We start from the raw sequence: 25,509 nt of genomic DNA, 5'->3' as shown, positions 1-25,509 counted from the left end.
GGATGATTGGCAGCTGTCAGCGGTTACTGACGGATGATTGGCAGCTGTCAGCGCGACTGACGGATGATTGGCAGCTGTCAGCGGTGACTGACGGATGATTGGCAGCTGTCAGTGGTGACTGACGGATGATTGGCAGCTGTCAGCGGTGACTGACGGATGATTGGCAGCTGTCAGGGGGGACTGACGGATGATTGGCAGCTGTCAGGGGGGACTGACGGATGATTGGCAGCTGTCAGCGGTTACTGACGGATGATTGGCAGCTGTCAGTGGTGACTGACGGATGATTGGCAGCTGTCAGCGGGGACTGACGGATGATTGGCAGCTGTCAGCGGGGACTGCCGGATGATTGGCAGCTGTCAGCGGTGAGTGACGGATGATTGGCAGCTGTCAGCGAGGACTGACGGATGATTGGCAGCTGTCAGCGGGGACTGACGGATGATTGGCAGCTGTCAGCGGGGACTGAGGGATGATTGGCAGCTGTCAGCGGGGACTGACGGATGATTGGCAGCTGTCAGCGGGGACTGACGGATGATTGGCAGCTGTCGGTCAGGAAGAGCCGCACCTTCCCCCGCAGGAAGCGGCTCAGGACCCCCAAGAGCCGCGGGAGGCTCCGGACCCGCACCGGGCCGGGGGGGAGGGGCGGCGGCGGGGCCTGCCGGGGGGGCGGGGGGGTCACGGCGGGCCCCGGACCCCCGAACACCGAGACCCCCCAAAAAAATCCCCAAAATTCCTGTAAACCCCCAAACACCGAGACCCCCCCCCAAAAATTCCCCAAAATTCCTGTAAACCCCCAAACACCGAGACCCCCCCCCAAAATCCCCCAAAATTCCCCTAAACCTCCCCAAAACCCCCACGGACCCCCCCAAACCGTCCCGGACCCCCCAAAACACCGAGACCCCCCCCAAACCTCCCAAAACCCCCCAAACCCCCCCAAACCCCACCGAAACGCCCCCCGAATCCCCCCCAAACCCCCCCAAATCCCCCCAAATCCCCCAAACCCCCCAAATCCCCCCCAAAATCCCCCAAATCCCCCCAAACACCCCAAATCGCCCCCAAACCCCCCAAATCCCCCAAACCCCCCGAATCCCCCCGAACCCCCCGGTACCGGCGCAGGCAGCCCCCGCAGCAGCCGCGCCATGCTCCAAACACCCCCAAACCCCCAAAATCCCCCCCAAATCCCCCCAAATCCCCCAAATCCCCCCGAATCCCCTCGAATCCCCCCAAATCCCCCCCAAACCCCCCGAATCCCCCCAAACCCCCCAAACCCCCCCAAACCCCCCGAATCTCCCCGAATCTCCCCAAACCCCCCGAATCCCCCCCAAACCCCCCCAAAATCCCCCCAAATCCCCCCCAAAATCCCCCAAAATCCCCCCCAAAATCCCCCAAACCCCCCAAATCCCCCCAAATCCCCCCCAAATCCCCCAAAACCCCCGAATCCCCCCCCAAACCCCCGAATCCCCCCAAATCCCCCCCAAAATCCCCCCCAAATCCCCCCCAAATCCCCCCAAACTCCCCCAAATCGCCCCCAAACCCCCCCAACCCCCCGAATCTCCCCCAAACTCTCCCAAATCCCCCCCAAATCCCCCAAATCCCCCCCAAATCCCCCCGAATCCCCCCCAAAACCCCCCAAACTCCCCGAATCCCCCGGTACCGGCGCGGGCAGCCCCCGCAGCAGCCGCGCCAGGCTCCAAACCCCCCAAACCCCCCCAAACCCCCCAAACCCCCCAAACCCCCCCAAACCCCCCCAAATCCCCCCAAACCCCCCAAACCCCCCCAAATCCCCCCAAACCCCCCAAACCCCCCAAACCCCCCCAAATCCCCCCAAACCCCCCCAAATCACCCCCAAACCCCCCCAAATCCCCCAAATCCCCCCGAATCCCCCCGAATCCCCCCAAATCCCCCCAAACCCCCCCAAAATCCCCCCAAATCCCCCCCAAAATCCCCCCCAAAATCCCCCAAACCCCCCAAATCCCCCCAAATCCCCCCAAATCCCCCAAAACCCCCGAATCCCCCCCCAAACCCCCCGAATCCCCCCCAAATCCCCCCCAAAATCCCCCCCAAATCCCCCCAAATCCCCCCAAACCCCCCGAATCCCCCCAAATCCCCCAAACCCCCCAAACCCCCCGAATCCCCCCAAATTCCCCCCAAACCCCCCCAAACCCCCCGAATCCCCCCAAATCCCCCCCAAATCCCCCCAAATCCCCCCCAAATCCCCCCAAACCCCCAAACCCCCCGAATCCCCCCGAACCCCCCGGTACCGGCGCGGGCAGCCCCCGCAGCAGCCGCGCCAGGCTCCAAACACCCCCAAACCCCCCCAAACCCCCCCAATTCCCCCCAAACCCCCCAAACCCCCCCAAACCCCCCCAAATCCCCCCAAACCCCCCCAAATCCCCCCCAAACCCCCCCAAATCCCCCCCAAACCCCCCAAAATCCCCCCGAATCCCCCCCGAATCCCCCCCGAATCCCCCCAAATTCCCCCCAAATCCCCCCAAATCCCCCCCAAAATCCCCCAAATCCCCCCCAAATCCCCCCCAAACCCCCCCCAAATCCCCCCGAATCCCCCCGAATCTCCCCGAATCCCCCCAGTCCCCCGGTACCGGCGCGGGCAGCCCCCGCAGCAGCCGCGCCAGGCTCCGCGCGGCTCCGTAGGCGCGGTCCAGGCTGGGCCGCAGCCGCGGGTCCCGGAGCTGCTCCCGCGCCCGCAGCACCGCGGCCGCCAGCGCCGCCTGCCCCCCGGTCACCTCCCGGGCGCGGGACCCCGCCTGCCGCACCGGCGACACCGGCGGGACACCGGCGGGACACCGGCGTCACGCCGCGCCCGCCTCTCCCCCGCGCCGCGCCCGGTTCTCCCCCGGTCCCGTCCCGCTTCTCTCCGTCCGAGTTTCCCCCCGCTTTCCCCGGGTTTCAGCCCGGTTTGTCCCGTTTCTCCCCGCTTTCCCCGGGTTTCAGCCCGGTTTCTCCCCGTTTTCCCCGGATTTCAGCCCGGTTTGTCCCGTTTGTCCCCGTTTGTCCCGGATTTCAGCCCGGTTTCTCCCCGTTTTCCCCGGATTGCAGCCCGGTTTGTCCCGTTTCTCCCCGTTTGTCCCGGATTTCAGCCCGGTTTGTCCCGTTTCTCCCCGTTTTCCCCGGATTTCAGCCCGGTTTGTCCCCGTTTTTCCCGGATTTCAGCCGGGTTTGTCCCGTTTCTCCCCGCTTTCCCCGGATTTCAGCCCGCTTTGTCCCCGTTTTCCCGGGATTTCAGCCCGGTTTGTCCCGTTTCTCCCCGCTTTCCCCGGGTTTCAGCCTGGTTTGTCCCGTTTGTCTCCGTTTGTCCCGGATTTCAGCCCAGTTTATCCAGTTTCTTCCCATTTTCCCGGGTTTCAGCCCAGTTTTCTCCGTTTCTCCCGGTTCCTGCCCCGTTTGCCGTCTTCCTCTTCATTTCCTCCCGGTTTTCCCCATTTCTCCCCAGATTTTCCCCATTTCTCCGGGTTTTTCCCCCTTTCCTCCCATTTTTCCCCATTTCTCCCAGGTTTTCCCCATTTCCTCCCGGTTTTCCCCATTTCTTCCCAGTCTTCCCCATTTCTCCCTGGTTTTCCCCATTTCTCCCCGGTTTTCCCCATTTTCCCCGATTTTTCCCCATTTCTCCCAGGTTTTCCCCATTTCCTCCTGGTTTTCCCCATTTCTTCCCAGTCTTCCCCATTTCTCCCGGTTTTTCCCCATTTCTCCCCGGTTTTTCCCCATTTCTCCCGGTTTTTCCCCATTTTCCCCGATTTTTCCCCATTTCTCCCGGGTTTTTCCCATTTCTCCCTGTTTTTTCCACATTTCTCTCAATTCCTCCCATACACTTCCCCAATTCTGCCCCATTTTCTCGCATTTCACCCCATTATTCCCAATTTCTCCCCTGTTCAGTTCTTTTTTCCCAAGTATTCCCCATTTCCCCCATTTCCCACCCATTTTCCCCATTTCCCAGGGTTTTTCCCCGTTTCCCGGGGGTTTTCCCCCATTTCCAGGGTTTTTCTCCATTTCCCTGGGTTCTCCCCCCAATTTTTTCCCATTTCCCGGGTTTATTCCCCATTTCCCGAGTTTATTCCCCATTTCCCCGGGTTTCTCCCATTTTTTCCCCATTTCCCAGGGTTTTCCCAATTTCTCGGGGTTTTTCCCCATTTCCCCGGGTTTCTCCTGCTTTTTCCCAATTTCTCAGGATTTTTCCCCATTTCCCCGGGTTTTTTCCAATTTCCTTGGGTTTCCCTCCCCATTTTTTCCCATTTCCCGGGGTTTTTCCCCATGTCCCAGTTTCCCCCCATTTTTTCCCCTATTTCCCGCGGTTATTCCCCATTTCCCGGGTTTTTTCCCCCATTTCCCGGGATTCCGCCCCGTTCCCCGGGGTCCCTCCCTCTTTTTCCCGATTTCCCGGGATTTCTCCCCGTTCCCCGGGGTCCCTCCCTCTTTTTCCGCATTTCCCGGGATTTCCCCCCGTTCCCACTCACGTCCCTCCCTCTTTTTCCCGATTTCCCGGGATTTCCCCCCGTTCCCCCGGGATTCCCCCGCTTTTTCCCGATTTCCCGGGATTTCCCCCCGTTCTCCCGGGTCCCTCCCTCTTTTTCCCGATTTCCCGGGATTTCCCCCCGTTCCCCGGGGTCCCTCCCTCTTTTTCCCGATTTCCCGGGATTTCCCCCCGTTCCCCGGGATCCCCCCTCTTTTTCCCGATTTCCCGGGATTTCGCCCCGTTCCCCGGGGTCCCTCCCTCTTTTTCCCGATTTCCCGGGATTTCGCCCCGTTCCCACTCACGTCCAGGCTCCGCCAGAGGTTGAAGTTGACGCCGGGGTCGGGGACGGCCACGGGCTCGGGGAGGTCGCAGTGGGGGCCACACCCGGCCTGGGGGGGGACACGGTGACACCCCCGCCGCGACCCCCGGGACCCCCCAGCCCCGTCCCCACCGGGGATCCGCGTGTCCCCCCGTGATGTCCCCGTGTCCCCTCGTGTCCCCTCGTGTCCCCCACCGGGGATCCGCGTGTCCCCCAATGTCCCCCCGTGTCCCCCCGTGATGTCCCCGTGTCCCCCCGTGATGTCCCCGTGTCCCCCCGTGATGTCCCCGTGTCCCCCCGTGTCTCCCAATGTCCCCCAATGTCCCCCCGTGTCCCCCCGTGTCCCCCCGTGTCCCCCCGTGATGTCCCCGTGTCCCCCCGTGATGTCCTCGTGTCCCCCCGTGTCCCCCCGTGTCCCCCCGTGTCCCCCGACGATGTCCCCGTGTGCCCCCCCAAAATGTCCCCAAGCCCCCCAATGTCCCCCCAATGTCCCCAATGTCCCCCCAATGTCCCCAATGTCCCCACACCCCCCAATGTCCCCAATGTCCCCAAGCCCCCCAATGTCCCCCCAATGTCCCCCCAATGTCCCCGATGTCCCCCAATGTCCCCCCGATGTCCCCAAGCCCCCCAATGTCCCCACAGCCCCCAAGTCCCCCCACGCCCCCCAATGTCCCCAATGTCCCCCAATGTCCCCAAGCCCCCGATGTCCCCGCGCCCCCAATTTCCCCAAGCCCCCCAATGTCCCTGATGTCCCCCCGATGTCCCCAATGTCCCCCCGATGTCCCCAATGTCCCCCCAATGTCCCCAAGCCCCCCGATGTCCCCAAGCCCCCCGCTGTCCCCACAGCCCCCATGTCCCCCGCTGTCCCCGCGCCCCCAATGTCCCCCCAATGTCCCCACATTCCCCAATGTCCCCCAATGTCCCCAATGTCCCCAAGCCCCCCAATGTCCCCAATGTCCCCCAATGTCCCCGATGTCCCCGATGTCCCCGATGTCCCCAAGCCCCCCAATGTCCCCAATGTCCCCCCAATGTCCCCAAGCCCCCCAATGTCCCCCCAATGTCCCCAATGTCCCCAATGTCCCCAAGCCCCCCAATGTCCCCAAGCCCCCCAATGTCCCCAATGTCCCCAAGCCCCCCGATGTTCCCCCAATGTCCCCAAGCCCCCCAATGTCCCCAAGCCCCCCAATGTCCCCAATGTCCCCAAGCCCCCCAATGTCCCCCCGATGTCCCCAATGTCCCCGATGTCCCCCAATGTCCCCCAATGTCCCCAAGCCCCCCAATGTCCCCAAGCCCCCCAATGTCCCCAAGCCCCCCAATGTCCCCAATGTCCCCAAGCCCCCCGATGTTCCCCCAATGTCCCCAAGCCCCCCAATGTCCCCAAGCCCCCCAATGTCCCCAATGTCCCCAAGCCCCCCAATGTCCCCCCGATGTCCCCAATGTCCCCAATGTCCCCAAGCCCCCCAATGTCCCCCCAATGTCCCCCGCTGTCCCCGCGCCCCCTCACCGCGCCCCGCTCGGCGTCGCGCGCCTCCAGGATGAAGCGCTCCATCACTCGGGGGTCGCAGAGCGAGGGGGGGGCCTCGGGGGGGGGCTGGGGGCGCCCCGGGACCCCCAACAGCAGCAGCAGCAGCAGCGCGCACAGCCCTGGGGGGCGTGGGGCGGTCACGGGTGGGACATCCCCGCGGGACCCCCGAACCCCCCGGCCGCGGGACCCCCGGGCTACCGGAGCGCCCCCCCCACCCCCGGGAATGTCCCCCCCGGAGACCCCCGAGACACCGGGGGGTGTCCCCGGGACCCCCCGCGCCCACCCGCGTCCCTGAGCGCGCCGGACACGCGTGGGGACCCCCGGACTCGCGTGTCCCCCACACGAGACCCCCCCCCACGACCCCCGGCGGGTCCCCCCCGGGCACCTGCGCCCCCCGCCCCGCCCGGTCCCGCCGCGCGCACCGGGTGCGCCCCCCTCCCCCGCACCCACGGGTGCCTCCCGCACACCCGGGGCGCTCCCGGGATGTCCGCCCGAGCCCCCCACACCCACCCGCGACCCCCGCCCGCGCCCCCCTCACCCGCCGCCCCCATCGCCGGCTGCTCATGGCACGGGGGTCCCTGGCGGCCCCGGGGCTGCGGCCGTCCCCGCGCCGCGTCCCCCGGCCCCGGCCCCGGTTAATGTTTGATCCGAGGGGCCGCGGGGCCGGAAGGGCCCTCGGGGGGGGTTTTCCATCCGCTCCCCCCGCGCCCCCCCCCAGGCCGTCGAGGAAAAGGCCGCGCCGGCCGCCGCACGTCGGCCCCTGGCCCCGGGCCACCCCCGGCACCGGGCACGGCGCCGGCCAGGCGGGGGGGCACGACGGGGACACGGGGGGGCACGGCGGGGACACGGGGGGGCACGGCGGGGACACGGGGGGGCACGGCGGGGACACGGACACGGGGGGGGACAGGGACACGGGGGGGACACGGGGATGGGGATGGGGGACACGGGGGGGACACGGACACGGGGGGGACACGGGGATGGGGGAATGGGGGACACGGGGGGGACACCGGGCAGGGAAAAGGGGTGACAGGGGACGGGGAGCGGGACACGGGGCGTGGGGACACGGGGGGGACACGGGGGGACACGGGGACAAGGAGCCAGGCAAGGGGCAGATGGGGGATCGGGGGCGAGGGGACAAAGTGGGGACAGGGGGACACGGATGGGGACACGGACGGGGACATCGGCACGGGGACACGGACGGGGGGACACGGACGGGGATAGCGGCACGGTGACACGGACGGGGACACGGACGGGGACAGTGGCACGGGGACACGGACGGGGACAGTGGCACCGGGGGGACACGGACGGGGACAGGGACACGGACGGGGACACAGACGGGGACAGGGACGGGAACAGTGGCACCGGGGGACACGGATGGGGACACGGACGGGGACACGGATGGGGACAGGGACGGTGGCACCGGCACGGGGGGACACGGACGGGGACACGGACAGGGACAGTGGCACGGGGGGACACGGACGGGGACAGTGGCACCGGGGGACACGGACGGGGGGACACGGACGGTGGCACCGGCACGGGGGGACACGGACGGTGACACCGGCACGGGGGGACACGGACGGGGACACGGATGGGGGGACACGGACGGGGACACGGACGGTGTCACCGGCACGGGGGGACACGGACGGGGACAGGGACGGTGGCACCGGCACAGGGGGACACGGACGGGGACACGGATGGGGACAGGGACGGTGGCACCGGCACGGGGGGACACGGACGGGGACACGGATGGGGACAGGGACGGTGGCACCGGCACGGGGGGACACGGACGGGGACACGGATGGGGACAGGGACGGTGGCACCGGCACCGGGGGGACACGGACGGGGACACGGACGGGGGGACACGGACGGGGACACGGACGGTGGCACCGGCACCGGGGGACACGGACGGGGACAGGGACGGTGACACCGGCACAGGGGGACACGGACGGGGACACGGATGGGGACAGGGACGGTGACACCGGCACGGGGGGACACGGACGGTGACACGGACGGGGGGACACGGATGGGGACAGCGGCACGGGGACACGGACGGGGACACGGACGGGGACACGGACGGTGGCACCGGCACCGGGGGACACGGACGGGGACAGGGACGGTGACACCGGCACAGGGGGACACGGACGGGGACACGGATGGGGACAGGGACGGTGGCACCGGCACGGGGGGACACGGACGGGGACACGGACGGGGACACGGACGGTGACACCGGCACGGGGGGACACGGACGGTGACACGGACGGGGGGACACGGATGGGGACAGCGGCACGGGGACACGGACGGGGACACGGATGGGGACACGGACGGTGACACCGGCACGGGGGACACGGACGGGGACACGGACGGTGGCACCGGCACCGGGGGGACACGGATGGGGACAGGGACGGTGACACCGGCACGGGGGACACGGACGGGGACACGGACAGGGACAGTGGCACCGGGGGACACGGACGGGGACAGGGACGGTGGCACCGGCACCGGGGGGACACGGACGGGGACACGGACGGGGGGACACGGACGGGGACAGCGGCACGGCGACACGCGGCCGCGGGCCAGGGGACGCACACGGCCGCGGGGACGGCCCCGGGGACACCCCGGGCGCGGGGCCGTGGGACCGCGGTGACACGGCCCCGGGGACACGGGGCCGCGCCAGGCCGGGGGATCCCGGGATCCCTCGGGCCGGCGGAAGCGGCCGAACAATGGGGCAGCGTCACTGTCGCCGTCACCGTCCCCGTCCCCAGCGCCACCGCGGCCCCGGGGGCGGCCCCGGGGAACCCGCGCGGGGAGGGGACGCGCGGCGGGCTGCGGGCGGCACGGCGGGCTCGGGAGGGGAGCCGGGGGACCCGGGTGACACGGCGGGCGACACGGGGGACCGGGAGGTGACACGGGCCCCCTGCCAGGCCGTACGTGCGGCTCCGCACAGCCCGGCCGCGGCTCCGGCGCCAGCGGGGCCAAAGGGCACCCGGGGGCGGGGGGGACGGCCACGGCGACGTCACGGACGCCGCCGGGTCCCCCCCGTGGCACCCGGGAGTCCCCGGTGGCACCCGGATGTCCCCCCCGCAGGGACACCCCCGGACGGCCGGGACTGCCCGGGAACGGGGGCTGCGCGCCCGGGGGACCCCCGGTCACCTGGGGTCCCTGTGGCCACCCGGGTGTCCCGGAGGCCACCTGAGTGTCCCTGTGGCCACCTGAGTGTCCCTGTGGCCACTGGGGTGTCCCTTTGTCATCAGGGTCCCTTTGTCACCAGGGTCCCTTTGTCCCCAGGGTCCCTGTGGCCACCTGAGTGTCCCTTTGTCACCAGGGTCCCTTTGTCCCCAGGGTCCCTGTGGCCACTGGGGTGTCCCTGTGGGCACTGGGGTGTCCCTTTGTCACCAGGGTCCCTTTGGCCACCCGAGTGTCCCTGTGGCCACCTGGGTGTCCCTGTGGCCACCCGGGTGTCCCTTTGTCACCAGGGTCCCTGTGGCCACCTGAGTGTCCCTTTGTCACCAGGGTCCCTTTGTCACCAGGGTCCCTTTGTCCCCAGGGTCCCTGTGGCCACTGGGGTGTCCCTTTGTCACTGGGGTCCCTTTGTCACCAGGGTCCCTTTGGCCACCCGGGTGTCCCTGTGGCCACTGGGGTGTCCCTGTGGCCACTATCCCTGTGCCCACTGGGGTGTCCCTTTGTCACCAGGGTCCCTGTGGTCACCTGGGTGTCCCTGTGGCCACCTGAGTGTCCCTTTGTCACCAGGGTCCCTTTGTCACCAGGGTCCCTGTGGCCACCCGGGTGTCCCTGTGGCCACCCGGGTGTCCCTTTGGCCACCCGAGTGTCCCTGTGGCCACCTGGGTGTCCCTGTGGCCACTGGGGCGTCCCTGTGGCCACCCGGGTGTCCCTTTGTCACCAGGGTCCCTTTGTCACCAGGGTCCCTGTGGCCACCCGGGTGTCCCTGTGGCCACCCGGGTGTCCCTTTGGCCACCCGAGTGTCCCTGTGGCCACCTGGGTGTCCCTGTGGCCACTGGGGCGTCCCTGTGGCCACCCGGGTGTCCCTTTGTCACCGGGGTGTCCCTGTGGCCACTGGGGTGTCCCTTTGTCCCCAGGGTCCCTTTTTCACCTGGGGTCCCTGTGGCCACCCGGGTGTCCCTTTGTCACCAGGGTCCCTGTGGCCACTCGGGTGTCCCTTTGTCCCCAAGGGTCCCTTTGGCCACCCGGGGTGTCCCTTTGTCCCCAGGGTCCCCCTCATTTCCCACCCTCTCCCCCCACCCGCGTGGACATTTGATGTCCCCAATGTCATTCAGTGTCACCTGGAGCCCCCCAGCTCCCCACATTCCCCCTGGGGACCCCCCGGACCCTCTCCCAGCGCTCCCCCCGCCGTCCCCTGGGTCCCCCACTGTCACCTGGGGGGTTTCCTGCCCCAAATGTCACCGGTGACGCAGAGGAAGCCCCAGCCCCGCCCCCCCACCTCCCCCAAATCCCCCCAAAAAGCCCCCGAGGCCTCGCTGCCGCCACCGCCGAATTTATTGGGGTGTCACGACCCAAAGTCCCCGTGTGGCACCCGGAGTCCCCGAGGCTGCTGGGGCGGGGGGCTGGGGTGGCATCGAGGGGCTGGGGGTGGCATTGAGGGGCTGGGGGTGACATCGAGGGGATGGGGGTGGCATTGAGGGGCTGGGGGTGGCATTGAGGGGATGGGGGTGACACTGAGGGGCTGGGGGTGGGATTGAGGGGCTGGGGTGGCATCGAGGGGATGGGGGTGACACTGAGGGGCTGGGGTGGCATTGAGGGGCTGGGGGTGACACTGAGGGGATGGGGGTGACATCGAGGGGCTGGGGGTGACACTGAGGGGATGGGGGTGACATCGAGGGGCTGGGGGTGGCATTGAGGGACTCAGGGTGACACTGAGGGGATGGGGGGTGGGATTGAGGAGCTGGGGGTGACACAGAGGTGCTGGGGGTGACATTGAGGAGCTGAGGGTGACACTGAGGGCTGAGGGTGGGATTGAGGGGCTCAGGGTGACACTGAGGGGCTGGGGGTGGCATCGAGGGGCTGGGGGTGGGATTGAGGGGCTGGGGGTGGCATCGAGGGGCTGGGGGTGGGATTGAGGGGCTCAGGGTGACACTGAGGGGCTCAGGGTGACACCGAGGTGCTGGGGGTGGCATTGATGGCTCAGGGTGACACCGAGGGGCTCATGGAGACATCCATGGGCTCCGAGTGACACCGAGGGGCTCGGGGTGACACCGAGGGGCTGAGGGTGACATTGATGGCTTGGGGGTGACATTGAGGGGCTGGGGGTGACATTGATGGCTCAGGGTGACACCGAGGGGCTCATGGAGACATCCATGGGCTCCGAGTGACACCGAGGGCTGAGGGTGACACCGAGGGGCTGGGGGTGGCATCGACGGGCTCACGGTGACACCGAGCGCCCCGGGGTGACATCGGTGTCCCCGTCGGTGGTGGCTCGGTGGCCTCGTGCCGCGGTGTCCCCGCACGTTCCGTCCCCGGCTCCCGGTGTCCCCGTCCGTGCCATCGGTGGCCTCAAACCCCTTCACGGCGCCATCCGGTCCTCGCCGGCTCCTGCTGGCCTCGGGGGGCGTTCGGCGGCCCGGCGCGTCCCCGGCACCTCCGGTGACCGCGACCACCCCCGGGGCACCCCCGGAGCGCCCCCGGGAGCCCCGTCAGGCGCAGGGCGCCTCCCGGCAGAGGCGGATGTGGATGGCGGAGTTGTGCCGGGGGGCGTCGCCGTCCTCGCCGCCGGTGTCGCCGCCGGTGCGGGCGCGGGGGCGCGGGGGGCGCGGAGGGGCACGGAGGAGGTGCTGGCGTGCAGCCGCAGGGTCCCGCCCGCGCCCGCCTGCAGCTGCAGCGCCAGGTTGATGGTGCGGGGCACGGCGAGCCCCAGCCCGGGCAGCCGCAGCTCCCCGGGAGCACCGGGAGCCCCGCCCGGTGCCAGCAGCCGCTGGCAGCGCCGCAGCTGCGCGCGGAAATCCGAGCGCGACGTCACGAACACGTCGTTGCTACCGGGAGCACCGGACGGGGGGGAGCCCGGAGGGGGGCCCGGTGCGGCCGGGCCCCGGGGGCGGCGGCGGCGGGGGGGGGGGGGCGGTCCCGGGAGCCCCCCGGCGGTGGGACGGAGCCGCGGGGCGAGCGGACGACATTCTGGGGGGGGAGGGAGGGAAAGTGGGGAGGGGGCGTCAGGGACCGGCCCCGGGACCACCGGACCTCCCCCCCCCCGTGACCTCCCCTCACCCCCCACCCACCCACTGACCCCCCAAACCCCCCGGGACCCCCGGACCTCCCCCCCCCCGTGACCTCCCATCACCCCCCACCCACCCCCGGCCCCCCCAAACCCCCGGGACCCCCCCCACCGTGACCTCCCCTCACCCCCCACCCACCCCCGGCCCCCCAAACCCCCGGACCTCCCCCCCCCCGTGACCTCCCATCACCCCCACCCACCCCCGGCCCCCCCAAACCCCCGGACCTCCCCCCCCCCCGTGACCTCCCATCACCCCCCACCCACCCCCGGCCCCCCAAACCTCCGGGACCGCCCCCCGGGACCACCGGGACCCCCGGACCTCCCCCCCCGTGACCTCTCCTCACCCCCCACCCACCCCGGCCCCCCCAAACCCCCGGGACCGCCCCCGGGACCCCCGGGACCCCCCCACCGTGACCTCCCATCACCCCCCACCCACCCACTGACCCCCCAAACCCCCCGGGACCCCCGGACCTCCCCCCCACCGTGACCTCCCATCACCCCCCACCCACCCACTGACCCCCCAAACCCCCCGGGACCGGCCCCCGAGACCCCCGGGACCCCGACCTCCCCCCCGTGACCTCCCCTCACCCCCCCACCCACCCCCGGCCCCCCCAAACCCCCGGACCTCCCCCCCCCCGTGACCTCCCATCACCCCCCACCCACCCCCGGACCCCCAAACCTCCGGGACCGCCCCCCGGGACCACCGGGACCCCCGGACCTCCCCCCCCGCCGTGACCTCCCCTCACCCCCCACCCACCCCCTGACCCCCCAAACCCCCCGGGACCCCCAAACCCCCCCTGGCCTCGCTCCCCTCCCCCACTGCGGGACCCCCTCCCCAAAATCCGCCCCTCCCTCCCCGCCCCCCCCGGCGCACCTCGCGCGTCCCGCGCCGCCGCCGCTTCCGCCGCGAGGCCACGCCTCCCGTTAGCCACGCCCCTTTCCGGGGGACACGCCCCTCCCTCCCCGGCGTTTTTTATTTAATTTTGGTTTTTTATTTACGGCGAGCGCTCAGCCCCCCCCCCCCCTTAATCCGCCATTTTGGTGCTTTTAATTAACCAAACCGCTAATTAATGCCCCGCAGGATGGAGGGGGGGAGGGTGTGTTTAAGAGCGAGTGGGCGTGGCTTTGTGTAAACCCCGCCCACAAAGGGCGTGGCCACGCCCCCTCGCGTTCAACAAAGGGCCGCGGCCCCTTTAAGCGGCCGAGGGCGCGCGCGCCGCACGGCGGGCGCTGATTGGGCGCGGCCAGGCCCCGCCCCCCGCGCGGCCGGCGCTGTCCCGGTGCTGAAGGCGCCATGAGCGGCGGCGTGTACGGCGGCGGTGAGGGCGGGGCCGGGGCGGGGCCACGGGGCAACGGGAGGGGGGGGCCGGTGTCACCGTCCGGTGTCCGGTGGGGGTCCCGGTGTCACCGTCCGGTGGTCGGTGGGGGTCCCGGTGTCACCCTCCGGTGCCCCCCGGTGATCGGTGGGGTCCCGGTGTCACCGTCCGGTGATCGGTGGGGGTCCCGGTGTCACCCTCCGGTGCCCCCCGGTGGTCGGTGGGGTCCCGGTGTCACTGTCCAGTGGTCGGTGGGGGTCCCGGTGTCACCGTCCGGTGGTTGGTGGGGTGCTGGTGTCACCGTCCGGTGATCGGTGGGGGTCCCGGTGTCACCGTCCGGTGGTCGGTGGGGGTCCCGGTGTCACCGTCCGGTGCCCCCCGGTGGTCGGTGGGGGTCCCGGTGTCACCGTCCGATGATCGGTGGGGGTCCCGGTGTCACCGTCTGGTGCCTCCCGGTGATCGGTCGGGTCCCGGTGTCACCGTCCGGTGATCGGTGGGGGTCCCGGTGTCACCGTCCGGTGCCCCCCGGTGTTCAGTGGGGGTCCCGGTGTCACCGTCCAGTGATCGGTGGGGTCCCGGTGTCAGCGTCCGGTGATCGGTCGGGTCCCGGTGTCACCGTCCGGTGCCCCCCGGTAGTCGGTGGGGGCCCCAGTGTCACAGTCCGGTGGTCGGTGGGGTCCCGGTGTCACCGTCCCTCCCCCCACCGTGTACGGTGGGTGTCCCTGGAGGGGTCCCGGTGGTTTTTGTGGGTCCCGGTGGGATCCCGGGGTTTTTGGGGGCCCCGGTGCCACGGTGCCCCGGTGCCCTCTGGTGGTTTTCGGGTTGTCCTGGGGGGGTCCCGGGTTTTTTTGGGGGTCCCGGTGGGATCCCGGGGTTTTCAGGGGTCCCGGTGCCACGGTGCCCCAGTGCCCTCTGGTGGTTTTCGGGTTGTCCTGGGGGAATCCCGGGGTTTTTTGGGGGTTCCGGTGGGATCCTGGTGGTTTCGGGTGTCCCGGGGTTTTCGGGGGTCCCGGTGCCACGGTGCCCCCGTGCCCTCCTGCAGACGAGGTCGGGGCTCTGGTGTTCGACATCGGCTCCTTCTCGGTGCGCGCGGGCTATGCCGGCGAGGACTGTCCCAAGGTCGGTGCCACCGTGTCCCCCCCGTGTCCCCTCCGTGTCATTGTCACCCCCCGTGTCATTGTCACCCCCCGTGTCATTGTCACCCCCCGTGTCATTGTCACCCCCGTCCCCGGGTGGACAAGGCCGCCGTGTCCCTGGTGTGCCGTGCCCACGGCCACGGTGTCCCCGAGGCCACCCCCGGGCCACCGTCCCCATCGTGGAGACGGTGCCACCATCCCCATCGTGGTGACAATGCCACCATCCCCATCCTGGTGACAATGCCACCATCCCATCGTGGTGCCGGTGTCACCATCCCCATCACGATGACAACACCACCATCCCCATCATGGTGACGATGCCACCATCCCCATCATGGTGACAATGCCCTGTCCCCATCGTGGTGACAATGCCATCATCCCCATTCTGTTGACAATGCCACCATCCCCATCGTGGTGACAATGCCACCATCCCCATCATGGTGACAATGCCCTGTCCCCATCATGGTGACAATGCCCTGTCCCCATCGTGGTGACAATGCCATCATCCCCATTCTGTTGACAATGCCACCATCCCCATCGTGGTGACAATGCCACCATCCCCATCATGGTGACAATGCCCTGTCCCCATCATGGTGACAATGCCACCATCCCCATCGTGGTGACAATGCCACCATCCCCATCGTGGTGACAATGCCACCATCCCCATTCTGGTGACAATGCCCTGTCCCCATCATGGTGACAATGCCACCATCCCCATCATGATGACAATGCCACCATCCCATCATGGTGACAATGCCACCATCCCCATCACGATGACAATGCCACCATCCCATCATGGTGACAATGCCACCGTCCCCATCACGATGACAACACCACCATCCCCATCATGGTGACAATGCCATCATCCCCATCATGGTGACAATGCCACCGTCCCCATCACGATGACAATGCCACCGTCCCCATTCTGGTGATAATGCCACCATCCCCATCATGATGACAATGCCACCGTCCCCATCATGGTGACAATGCCACCATCCCATCATGGTGACAATGCCACCGTCCCCGTCGCGGTGTCCCCAAGGCCGACTTCCCCACCACGGTGGGGCTGCTGTCCCCGGACGAGGTGGCGCTGGAGCTGGACGGGGACAAGGACAAGAAGGGCGGGAAGGTTTATTACATCGACACCAACGCGCTGCACGTGGCGCGCGAGGGCGTCGAGGTCCTGTCCCCGCTCAAGAACGGCATGAGTGAGTGGGGACATGGGGACACCGAGGGGACACGGGGACACCGAGGGGACACGGGGACATCGAGGGGACACGGGGACACGGGGACACAGAGGGGACACGGAGGGGACACGGGGACATGGGGACATGGGGGAACGGCATGAGTGAGTGGGGACACGGGGACACAGGGACACCGAGGGGACACGGGGACATCGAGGGGACATGGGGACACGGGGACACAGAGGGGACACGGGGACACCGAGGGGACACGGGGACATCGAGGGGACATGGGGACACGGGGACACGGAGGGGACATGGGGGGGACACGGGGACACAGGGACATGGGGACATGAGGGAACGGCATGAGTGAGTGGGGACACGGGGACACAGAGGGGACACGGGGACACGGGGACATGAGGGAACGGCATGAGTGAGTGGGGACACGGGGACACGGAGGGGACACGGGGACATGGCGACATGGGGGACAGTGGGAGGACAGCAGGGACATTGTGGACAGTGAGGACATGGGGACACTCGGGGGGCATGGGGACAGCAGGGACATGGAGGGACATGGGGGGACAGCAGGGACATGGAGGGACATGGGGACATGGGGGAACAGCAGGGACATGGAGGATAGTGGGGGGGACATGGGGACACAGGGGACATGGGGACACTGGGGACATGGGGACATGGGGGGACAGCGGCAGGGGAAGGGGACCCCGTGGCCGGCGGTGTCCCCGGTGCCACCCGTGTGTCCCCGCAGTCGAGGACTGGGAGTGCTTCCAGGCCATCCTGGACCACACCTACGGCAAGCACGTCAAGTCGGAGCCGGGGCTGCACCCGGTGCTCATGTCTGAGGCGCCGGTAGGTGCCGGCGCGGGGCCCGCGGCGTGCCCGGTGTCCCCCGGTGTCCCCCGGTGTCCCCAACGTCCCTGTGCCACAGTGGAACACCAGGGCCAAGCGGGAGAAGCTGACGGAGCTGATGTTCGAGCACTACAACATCCCGGCCTTCTTCCTCTGCAAGACAGCCGTGCTCACCGCGTATCCTGCCGTCACCGCGGCGTCACCGCGGCGTCACCCCTGTGTCACCCGCGGGTCACCCCTGTCACCCACGGGTCACCCCTGTCACCCATGGGTCACCCCAATGGCAGCCACGGGTCACCACTGGTGTCACCCCTGGGTCACCCCAATGGCACCCACGGGTCACCCCTGTGTCACCCCTGGGTCACCCCAATGGCAGCCACGGGTCACCCCAATGGCACCCCTGGGTTACCCCAGTTTCATCCCAATGTCACTCCTGTGTCACCCACAGGTCACCCCTGGGTCATTCCAATGTCACCCATGGGTCATCCCCAGTGTCACCCCAATGTCACCCCTGTGCCACCCACTGTCACCCCCAGTGTCATCCCAATGTTACCCCAGTGTCACCCGTGGGTCACCCCTGGGTCATCCCAATGTCACCCAGGTGTCACCCCAATGGCACCCACGGGTCATCCCTGGTGTCACCCCTGGGTCACCCCAATGTCACCCATGGGTCACCACTGGTGTCATCCCAATGTCACCCAGGTGTCACCCCAGTGTCACCCACGGGTCACCCCTGGGTCATCCCAATGTCACCCCTGTATCACCACCACTGTCACCCCCAGTGTCACCCCAATGTCACCCATGGGTCATCCCCAGTGTCACCCCAATGTCACCCCTGTGCCACCCACTGTCACCCCCAGTGTCATCCCAATGTTACCCCAATGTCACCCGTGGGTCACCCCTGGGTCATCCCAATGTCACCCCTGTGTCACCACCACTGTCACCCCCAGTGTCACCCCAATGTCACCCACGGGTCATCCCCGGTGTCCTCCCAGTGTCACCCTGGTGTCACCCCAATGTCACCCCAGTATCACCCATGGGTCACCCCAGTGTCCCCCTGTGTCACCGCTGTCCTCGGGGCGTGGCTAGGGGGGCGTGGTCAGTCCCAGGGCGTGGTCAGTCCCAGGGCGTGGCCGTGGGCGTGGTCAGTCCCGGGGCGTGGTCAGTCCCAGGGCATGGTCAGTCCCAGGGTGTGGGCCGGGGGCGTGGTCAGTCCCAGGGCATGGTCAGTCCCAGGGCGTGGTCAGTCCCAGGGCGTGGCCGGGGGCGTGGTCAGTCCCAGGGCATGGTCAGTCCCAGGGTGTGGCCGGGGGCGTGGTCAGTCCCAGGGCATGGTCAGTCCCAGGGCGTGGTCAGTCCCAGGGCGTGGCCGGGGGCGTGGTCAGTCCCAGGGCGTGGTCAGTCCCAGGGCGTGGTCAGTCCCAGGGCGTGGTCAGTCCCAGGGCGTGGTCAGTCCCAGGGCGTGGTCAGTCCCAGGGCGTGGTCAGTCCCAGGGTGTGGCCGGGGGCGTGGTCAGTCCCAGGGCGTGGCGGGGGCGTGGTCAGTCCCAGGCGTGGCCGGGCGTGGCCCTTGACCGGCGCAGCTTCGCCAACGGCCGCAGCACGGGCTGGTGCTGGACTCGGGGGCCACCCACACCACGGCCATCCCCGTGCACGACGGCTACATCCTGCAGCAAGGTGGGCACACCTGGGCACACCTGGGCAGGGGGAAAACACACCAGGGGCACACCTGGGCATACCTGGGCAAGGGGAGGGGCACCAGGGACACACCTAGGCAAGGGAGAACACACCTGGGCACACCTGGGCACACCTGGTCAGGGGGAAAACACACCTGGGGCACACCTGGGCATACCTGGGCACAGGGAGGGGCACCAGGGACACACCTAGGCAAGGGAGAACACACCTGGGCACACCTGGGCACACCTGGGCAGGGGGAAAACACACCAGGGGCACACCTGGGCATACCTGGGCACAGGGAGGGGCACCAGGGACACACCTAGGCAAGGGAGAACACACCTGGGCACACCTGGTCAGAGGGAAAACACACCTGAGGCACACCTAGGCAGGGGAAAAACACACCTGGGGCACACCTGGGCAGAGGGAAAACACAACAGGGGCACACCTGGGCACACCTGGGCACAGGGAGGGGCACTAGGGACACACCTAGGCAAGGGAGAACACACCTGGGCACACCTGGGGCACACATGGGCAAGGGAGAACACACCTGGGGTATACCTGGAGCAGGGGACACACCTGGGGCAGGTGAGAACACACCTGGGGAGGGGGAGGGACAGTGGGGACACACCTGGGACAAAAAAGAACACACCTGGGACAGGTGAGAACACACCTGGGAGACACCTGTGGGGGTGGGACACACCTGGGCAGGGGAGAACACACCTGGGGCAGGTGAGGACGCACCTGGGACACACCTGGGACAAGGGAGAACACACGTGGGGCAGGTGAGCGCTCACCTGAGGCCGGCCCCGCCCCGCAGGCATCGTGAAGTCGCCGCTGGCCGGGGATTTCATCTCCATGCAGTGCCGGGAGCTCTTCCAGGAGCTCAACATCGACATCGTGCCGCCCTACATGATCGCCGCCAAGGTGGGCGGGGCCGGGGTGGGCGTGGCCGGGGAATCAGCCAATCAGATGCGGCAGGGGCAGGGTGGGGCCCAGCACAACGCTCCTCCCACTTGTGGGCGGGGTTTATGTAGCTCCACCCCTTCCGGACAGCCAAAATGTCTTGGCTCCGCCCACTTTGGGGCTGGGCTTATCCCTGTGGCTCCGCCCCTTTGAGATCACAGCCCCCCATTGGGTGGCTCTGACATTTGGCCCCACCCCCTGAGTGACGTCATCACATTCAGACTCCTCCTCTAGCCCCACCCCATGGGAGGCTCCACCCCTTTCCCCTTAGCCCCGCCCCTTTCATTATTCAGACCAAACCCCGCCCCTTTTCATTATTCAGCCCCGCCCCTTTAATTATTCATCCCCAGCCCCACCCCTTTCATTATTCAGCCCCGCCCCTTTAATTATTCATCCCCAGCCCCGCCCCTTTAATTATTCACCCCAGCCCCGCCCCTTTAATTATTCATCCCCAGCCCCGCCCGTTTAATTATTCATCCCAAGCCCCGCCCCTTTAATTATTCACCCCCAGCCCCGCCCCTTTCATTATTCAGCCCCGCCCCTTTCATTATTCACCCCCAGCCCCGCCCCTTTTCATTATTCATCCCCAGCCCCGCCCCTTTCATTATTCATCCCCAGCCCCGCCCCTTTAATTATTCATCCCCAGCCCCGCCCCTTTAATTATTCATCCCCAGCCCCGCCCGTTTAATTATTCATCCCAAGCCCCGCCCCTTTCATTATTCACCCCCAGCCCCGCCCCTTTAATTATTCATCCCCAGCCCCGCCCCTTTCGTTATTCAGCCCCGCCCCTTTAATTATTCATCCCCAGCCCCGCCCCTTTAATTATTCAGCCCCAGCCCCGCCCCTTTTCCAGGAGCCCGTGCGGGAAGGGGCCCCCCCGAGCTGGAAGAAGAAGGAGAAGCTGCCCCAGGTGTCCAAATCCTGGCACAACTTCACCTGCAACGTGAGCGGGGGGCCCGGGGGCGGATCTGGGGGTCCCGGGGGGGATTTCGGGGGGTCCCGAGGGGGATTTGGGGGTCCCGACCCCCTTTTTGGGCTGCCGTTCCCCCAGGAGGTGATCCAGGACTTCCAGGCCTCGGTGCTGCAGGTGTCGGACTCGCCCTACGACGAGCAGTGAGCGCCGGGGCTTTGGGGGGGTTTTTTTGGGGTGAGGGGGTTTTTTTGGGGCGGGGGGACCCCGAAACCCGCCCGTGTCCCCCAGGGTGGCGGCGCAGATGCCCACGGTGCACTACGAGATGCCCAACGGGTACAACACCGACTACGGCGCCGAGCGGCTCCGCATCCCCGAGGGGCTCTTCGACCCCTCCAACGTCAAGGTTCGGGGGTCCCGGGGGGGTTTGGGGGTCCTGGGGGGGCTCTGAGGGGGTTTTGGGGTCCACTGAGGGGGTTTGGGGGTCCTGGGAGGGGCTCTGAGGGGGTTTGGGGGTCCTGGGGGGGCTCTGAGGGGGTTTGGGGGTCCTCTGAGGGGGTTTGGGGGTCCTGGGGGGGCTCTGAGGGGGTTTTGGGGGTCCACTGAGGGGGTTTGGGGGGTCCTGGGGGGGCTCTGAGGGGGTTTTGGGGGTCCTGGGGGGGCTCTGAGGGGGTTTGGGGGTCCTCTGAGGGGGTTTGGGGGTCCTGGGGGGGCTCTGAGGGGGTTTTGGGGTCCTCTGAGGGGGTTTGGGGGTCCTGGGGGGGCTCTGAGGGGGTTTGGGGGTCCTCTGAGGGGGTTTGGGGGTCCTGGGGGGGCTCTGAGGGGGTTTTGAGGGGTCCTGGGGGGGCTCTGAGGGGGTTTTGGGGTCCTCTGAGGGGGTTTGGGGGTCCTGGGAGGGCTCTGAGGGGGTTTGGGGGGTCCTGGGGGGGCTCTGAGGGGGTTTTGGGGGTCCTGGGGGGCTCTGAGGGGGTTTGGGGGTCCTCTGAGGGGGTTTGGGGGTCCTGGGGGGGCTCTGAGGGGGTTTTGGGGTCCTCTGAGGGGGTTTGGGGGTCCTGGGGGGGCTCTGAGGGGGTTTGGGGGTCCTCTGAGGGGGTTTGGGGGTCCTGGGGGGGCTCTGAGGGGGTTTTGAGGGGTCCTGGGGGGCTCTGAGGGGGTTTTGGGGTCCTCTGAGGGGGTTTGGGGGTCCTGGGAGGGCTCTGAGGGGGTTTGGGGGGTCCTGGGGGGGGCTCTGAGGGGGTTTTGGGGGTCCTGGGGGGGCTCTGAGGGGGTTTTGGGGGTCCTGGGGGGGCTCTGAGGGGGTTTTGGGGGTCCTGGGGGGGCTCTGAGGGGGTTTTGGGGGTCCTGGGGGGCTTTAGGGGACCCCCACGCCCCAGGTTCTGCCTTCCTTTGGGTTTGAGGGTTCTCAGCGGGGTTTTTGGGGGGGATCAGGGGGTCTCGGGGGTTTTTGGGGGGGATCATGGGGTCCCGGGGGTTTTTGGGGGGGATCAGGGGGATCCCGGGGGTTTTTGGGGGGGATCAGGGGGTCCCGGGGGTTTTTGGGGGGATCAGGGGGATCCCGGGGGTTTTTGGGGGGGATCAGGGGGTCCCGGGGGTTTTTGGGGGGGATCAGGGGGGTCCCGGGGGTTTTTGGGGGGGTTAGGGAGGTCCCAGAGGGGATCCCAGGGTTTTTGGGGGGTTTAGGGAGGTCCAGGGGGGTCCCGGGGGTTTTGGGGACCCCCCTGACCCCCCCGTTCCCCCAGGGCCTCTCGGGGAACACCATGCTGGGCGTGGGGCACGTGGTGACCACCAGCATCGGGATGTGCGACATCGACATCCGGCCGGTGGGTCCGGGCGGGGGTCCCGGGGGTCCCGGGGGGCGGCGGGGACACCCCCGAATCCCGCGGGTGACCCCCCGTGTCCGTGTCCCCCCCAGGGGCTGTACGGCAGCGTCATTGTCACCGGGGGGAACACGCTGCTGCAGGGCTTCACCGACCGCCTGAACCGCGAGCTGGCCCAGAAAACGCCCCCGGTGAGGCACCCGAATTGGGGCTGGGGGCTGGGGGCTCCCAAACCCCCCGGTGAGGCACCCGAATTGGGGCTGGGGGCTGGGGGCTCCCAAACCCCCCGGTGAGGCACCCGAATTGGGGCTGGGGGCTGGGGGCTCCCAAACCCCCCGGTGAGGGACCCGAATTGGGGCTGGGGGCTCCCAAACCCCCAGTGAGGGACCCGAATTGGGGCTGGGGGCTGGGGGACCCCAAACCCCCCCGTGAGGGACCCCCGAGTTTGGGACCAGTGGTTCATAGCTGTCCCCCCAGTTCTCCCAGTTGCCCCCAGTTCTCCCAGTGCTCCCCAGTTGCCCCCAGTGGTTCATAGCTGTCCCCCCAGTTGTTCCCAGTATTCCCAGTTGCTGTCAGTCATTCCCAGTTGCCCCCAGTCATTCCCAGTTGCCCCCAGTGGTTCATAGCTGTCCCCCCAGTCATTCCCAGTCATTCCCAGTTGCTGTCAGTCATTCCCAGTTGCCCCCAGTCATTCCCAGTTGCCCCCAGTGGTTCATAGCTGTCCCCCCAGTAATTCCCAGTTGCCCCCAGTGGTTCATAGCTGTCCCCCCAGTTGTTCCCAGTCATTCCCAGTTGCTCCCAGTAATTCCTAGTTCCTCCCAGCGGTTCATAGCTGTCCCCCCAGTCATTCCCAGTTGCTCCCAGTCATTCCCAGTTGCCCCCAGTGGTTCATAGCTGTCCCTCCAGTCATTCCCAGTTGCCCCCAGTGGTTCATAGCTGTCCCCCCCAGTTGCTCCCAGTCATTCCAGTTGCTCCCAGTGGTTCATAGCTGTCCCTCCAGTCATTCCCAGTTGCCCCCAGTGGTTCATAGCTGTCCCCCCCAGTTGCTCCCAGTCATTCCAGTTGCTCCCAGTGGTTCATAGCTGTCCCCCCAGTTGCTCCCAGTCATTCCCAGTGGCTCCCAGTGGTTCATAGCTGTCCCCCCAGTTGCTCCCAGTCATTCCCAGTTGCCCCCAGTGGTTCATAGCTGTCCCTCCAGTCATTCCCAGTGGCTCCCAGTCATTCCCAGTTGCCCCCAGTGGTTCATAGCTGTCCCCCCAGTCATTCCCAGTTGCCCCCAGTGGTTCATAGCTGTCCCTCCAGTCATTCCCAGTGGCTCCCAGTGGTTCATAGCTGTCCCCCCAGTTGCCCCCAGTTCTCCCAGTTCTCCCAGTGCTCCCAGTGACGCCCTGTCCCAGAGCATGCGCCTCAAGCTGATCGCCAGCAACAGCACCATGGAGCGGCGCTTCAGCCCCTGGATCGGCGGCTCCATCCTGGCCTCGCTCGTGAGTCGGGGGTCCCGGGGAGCCCGGGGGGCTTCGCTGCCCCTGAACCCCCAAACTGCCCCAAACCATCCCCTGAACCCCCCAAACCATCCCCTGAACCCCCCAAACCATCCCCTGAACCCCCCAAACTGCCCCAAACCATCCCCTGAATCCCCCAAACTGCCCCCTGAACCCCCCAAACCATCCCCTGAACCCCCGAAACCATCCCCTGAACCCCCCAAACTGCCCCCTGAACCCCCCAAACCATCCCCTGAACCCCCCAAACCATCCCCTGAACTCCCCAAACTGCCCCAAACCATCCCCTGAACCCCCCAAACTGCCCCCTGAACCCCCCAAACTGCCCCAAACCATCCCCTGAACCCCCCAAACTGCCGCAAACTGCCCCCTGAACCCCCCAAACTGCCCCCTGAACCCCCCAAACCGCCCCAAACCATCCCCTGAACCCCCCAAACCGCCCCAAACCACCTCAAAGTGCCCCATGAACACCCCAAACTGCCCCAAACCACCCCAAACTGCCTCCTGAACACCCTGAATTGCCCCAATCTGCCCCAAATCACCCCAAACCGCCCCCTGAACCCCCCAAACTGCCTCTGAACCCCCCAAACCATCCCAAACCACCCCAAATCACCCCAAACCGCCCCAAATCGCAGGGCACCTTCCAGCAGATGTGGATCTCCAAGCAGGAGTACGAGGAGGGCGGCAAGCAGTGCGTGGAGCGCAAGTGTCCCTGAGGGGACCCAGAACCCATCGAGAGGGGCTGAGGGGACCCCAAAACCCCATCATGAGGGGGACCCCAAACCCCATCATGAGGGGGACCCCAAAACCCTTCATGAGGGGGTGATGGGGACCCCAAAACCCCATCGAGAGGGGCTGAGGGGACCCCAAAGTCCTTCATGAGGGGCTGAGGGGACCCAGAACCCATCGTGAGGGGCTGAGGGGACCCCAAAACCCCATCATGAGGGGGACCCCAAACCCCATCATGGGGGGGTGATGGGGACCCCAAAACCCCATCTTGAGGGGCTGAGGGGACCCCAAAATCCTTCATGAGGGGGTGATGGGGACCCCAAAACCCCTTCATGAGGGGGACCCCAAACCCCATCATGAGGGGGACCCCAAACCCCTTCATGAGGGGGTGAAGGGGACCCCAAAACCCCATCGAGAGGGGCTGAGGGGACCCCAAACCCCCTTCATGAGGGGGACCCCAAACCCCATCTTGAGGGGGACCCCAAAACCCTTCGTGAGGAGGACCCCAGACCCCTTCATGAGGGGCTGGGTGGGGGGGCCCGTGCGTGGGTGGCGGGGGTCGCTGTGGGCGGGGTTCGTGCCCCGATTTCGGCGTTTTTAGCGCCTCCCTCCCCCCCCCAAAAAAACCCAATAAAATAAAATACAATAAAAAATAAAAAATAAAGAGCGGCTCTTCCCGCGCGCCCGGTCACGTGACCCGCGTGAGGGGTCCCGGGGGGGGGGGGGGGGGGGCGAGGCGCGCGCGCGGCACGTGCCGGGACGGGGGGGGGGGGGGGGGGGGGCGGTACCGCGCAGGCGCGCGGGCGCGTGACCGGCGAGGGGCGCGCGGGACGGGCGCTGGGGGGGCTCGAAACCTCGCGAGAGCCGC

The 25,509-nt window shown here is 67.6% G+C and overlaps 3 protein-coding genes across 3 annotated transcripts; 1 reads left to right on the top strand and 2 right to left on the bottom strand.

The window, feature by feature from the left end:
- Positions 1-505: 505 nt before the first annotated feature.
- EPO (erythropoietin) lies at positions 506-6,860 on the bottom strand. The gene is made up of 5 exons (XM_077789451.1): positions 6,848-6,860; positions 6,289-6,428; positions 4,768-4,854; positions 2,598-2,762; positions 506-652 (listed from the first exon to the last, which is right to left on the bottom strand). Exons 1-5 carry the CDS (start codon positions 6,858-6,860, stop codon positions 512-514), a joined length of 546 nt encoding a protein of 181 aa, XP_077645577.1. The 3' UTR covers positions 506-511.
- A 4,187-nt stretch (positions 6,861-11,047) lies between these two features.
- On the bottom strand, positions 11,048-13,843 carry POP7 (POP7 ribonuclease P/MRP subunit). Its single transcript, XM_077789450.1, has 2 exons — positions 13,609-13,843; positions 11,048-12,450 (listed from the first exon to the last, which is right to left on the bottom strand). Exons 1-2 carry the CDS (start codon positions 13,841-13,843, stop codon positions 11,843-11,845), a joined length of 843 nt encoding a protein of 280 aa, XP_077645576.1. The 3' UTR covers positions 11,048-11,842.
- On the top strand, positions 13,803-24,812 carry ACTL6B (actin like 6B). Its single transcript, XM_077789504.1, is given in 15 exon segments — positions 13,803-13,866; positions 14,906-14,982; positions 16,042-16,207; positions 16,947-17,047; positions 17,127-17,224; positions 18,630-18,652; positions 18,655-18,723; positions 19,541-19,647; positions 20,540-20,629; positions 20,738-20,799; positions 20,888-21,002; positions 22,336-22,416; positions 22,509-22,604; positions 23,811-23,897; positions 24,548-24,812. Coding segments are annotated over 15 exon segments (1,278 nt in total). The 5' UTR covers positions 13,803-13,841; the 3' UTR covers positions 24,629-24,812.
- Positions 24,813-25,509: the final 697 nt, after the last annotated feature.

Source organism: Lonchura striata, chromosome 34, assembly GCF_046129695.1.
Source record: "Lonchura striata isolate bLonStr1 chromosome 34, bLonStr1.mat, whole genome shotgun sequence".
NCBI classification, from domain to species: domain Eukaryota; kingdom Metazoa; phylum Chordata; class Aves; order Passeriformes; family Estrildidae; genus Lonchura; species Lonchura striata.
Note: the sequence above shows the minus strand (reverse complement) of the source record. Positions and strands in the feature narration are given on the sequence as shown.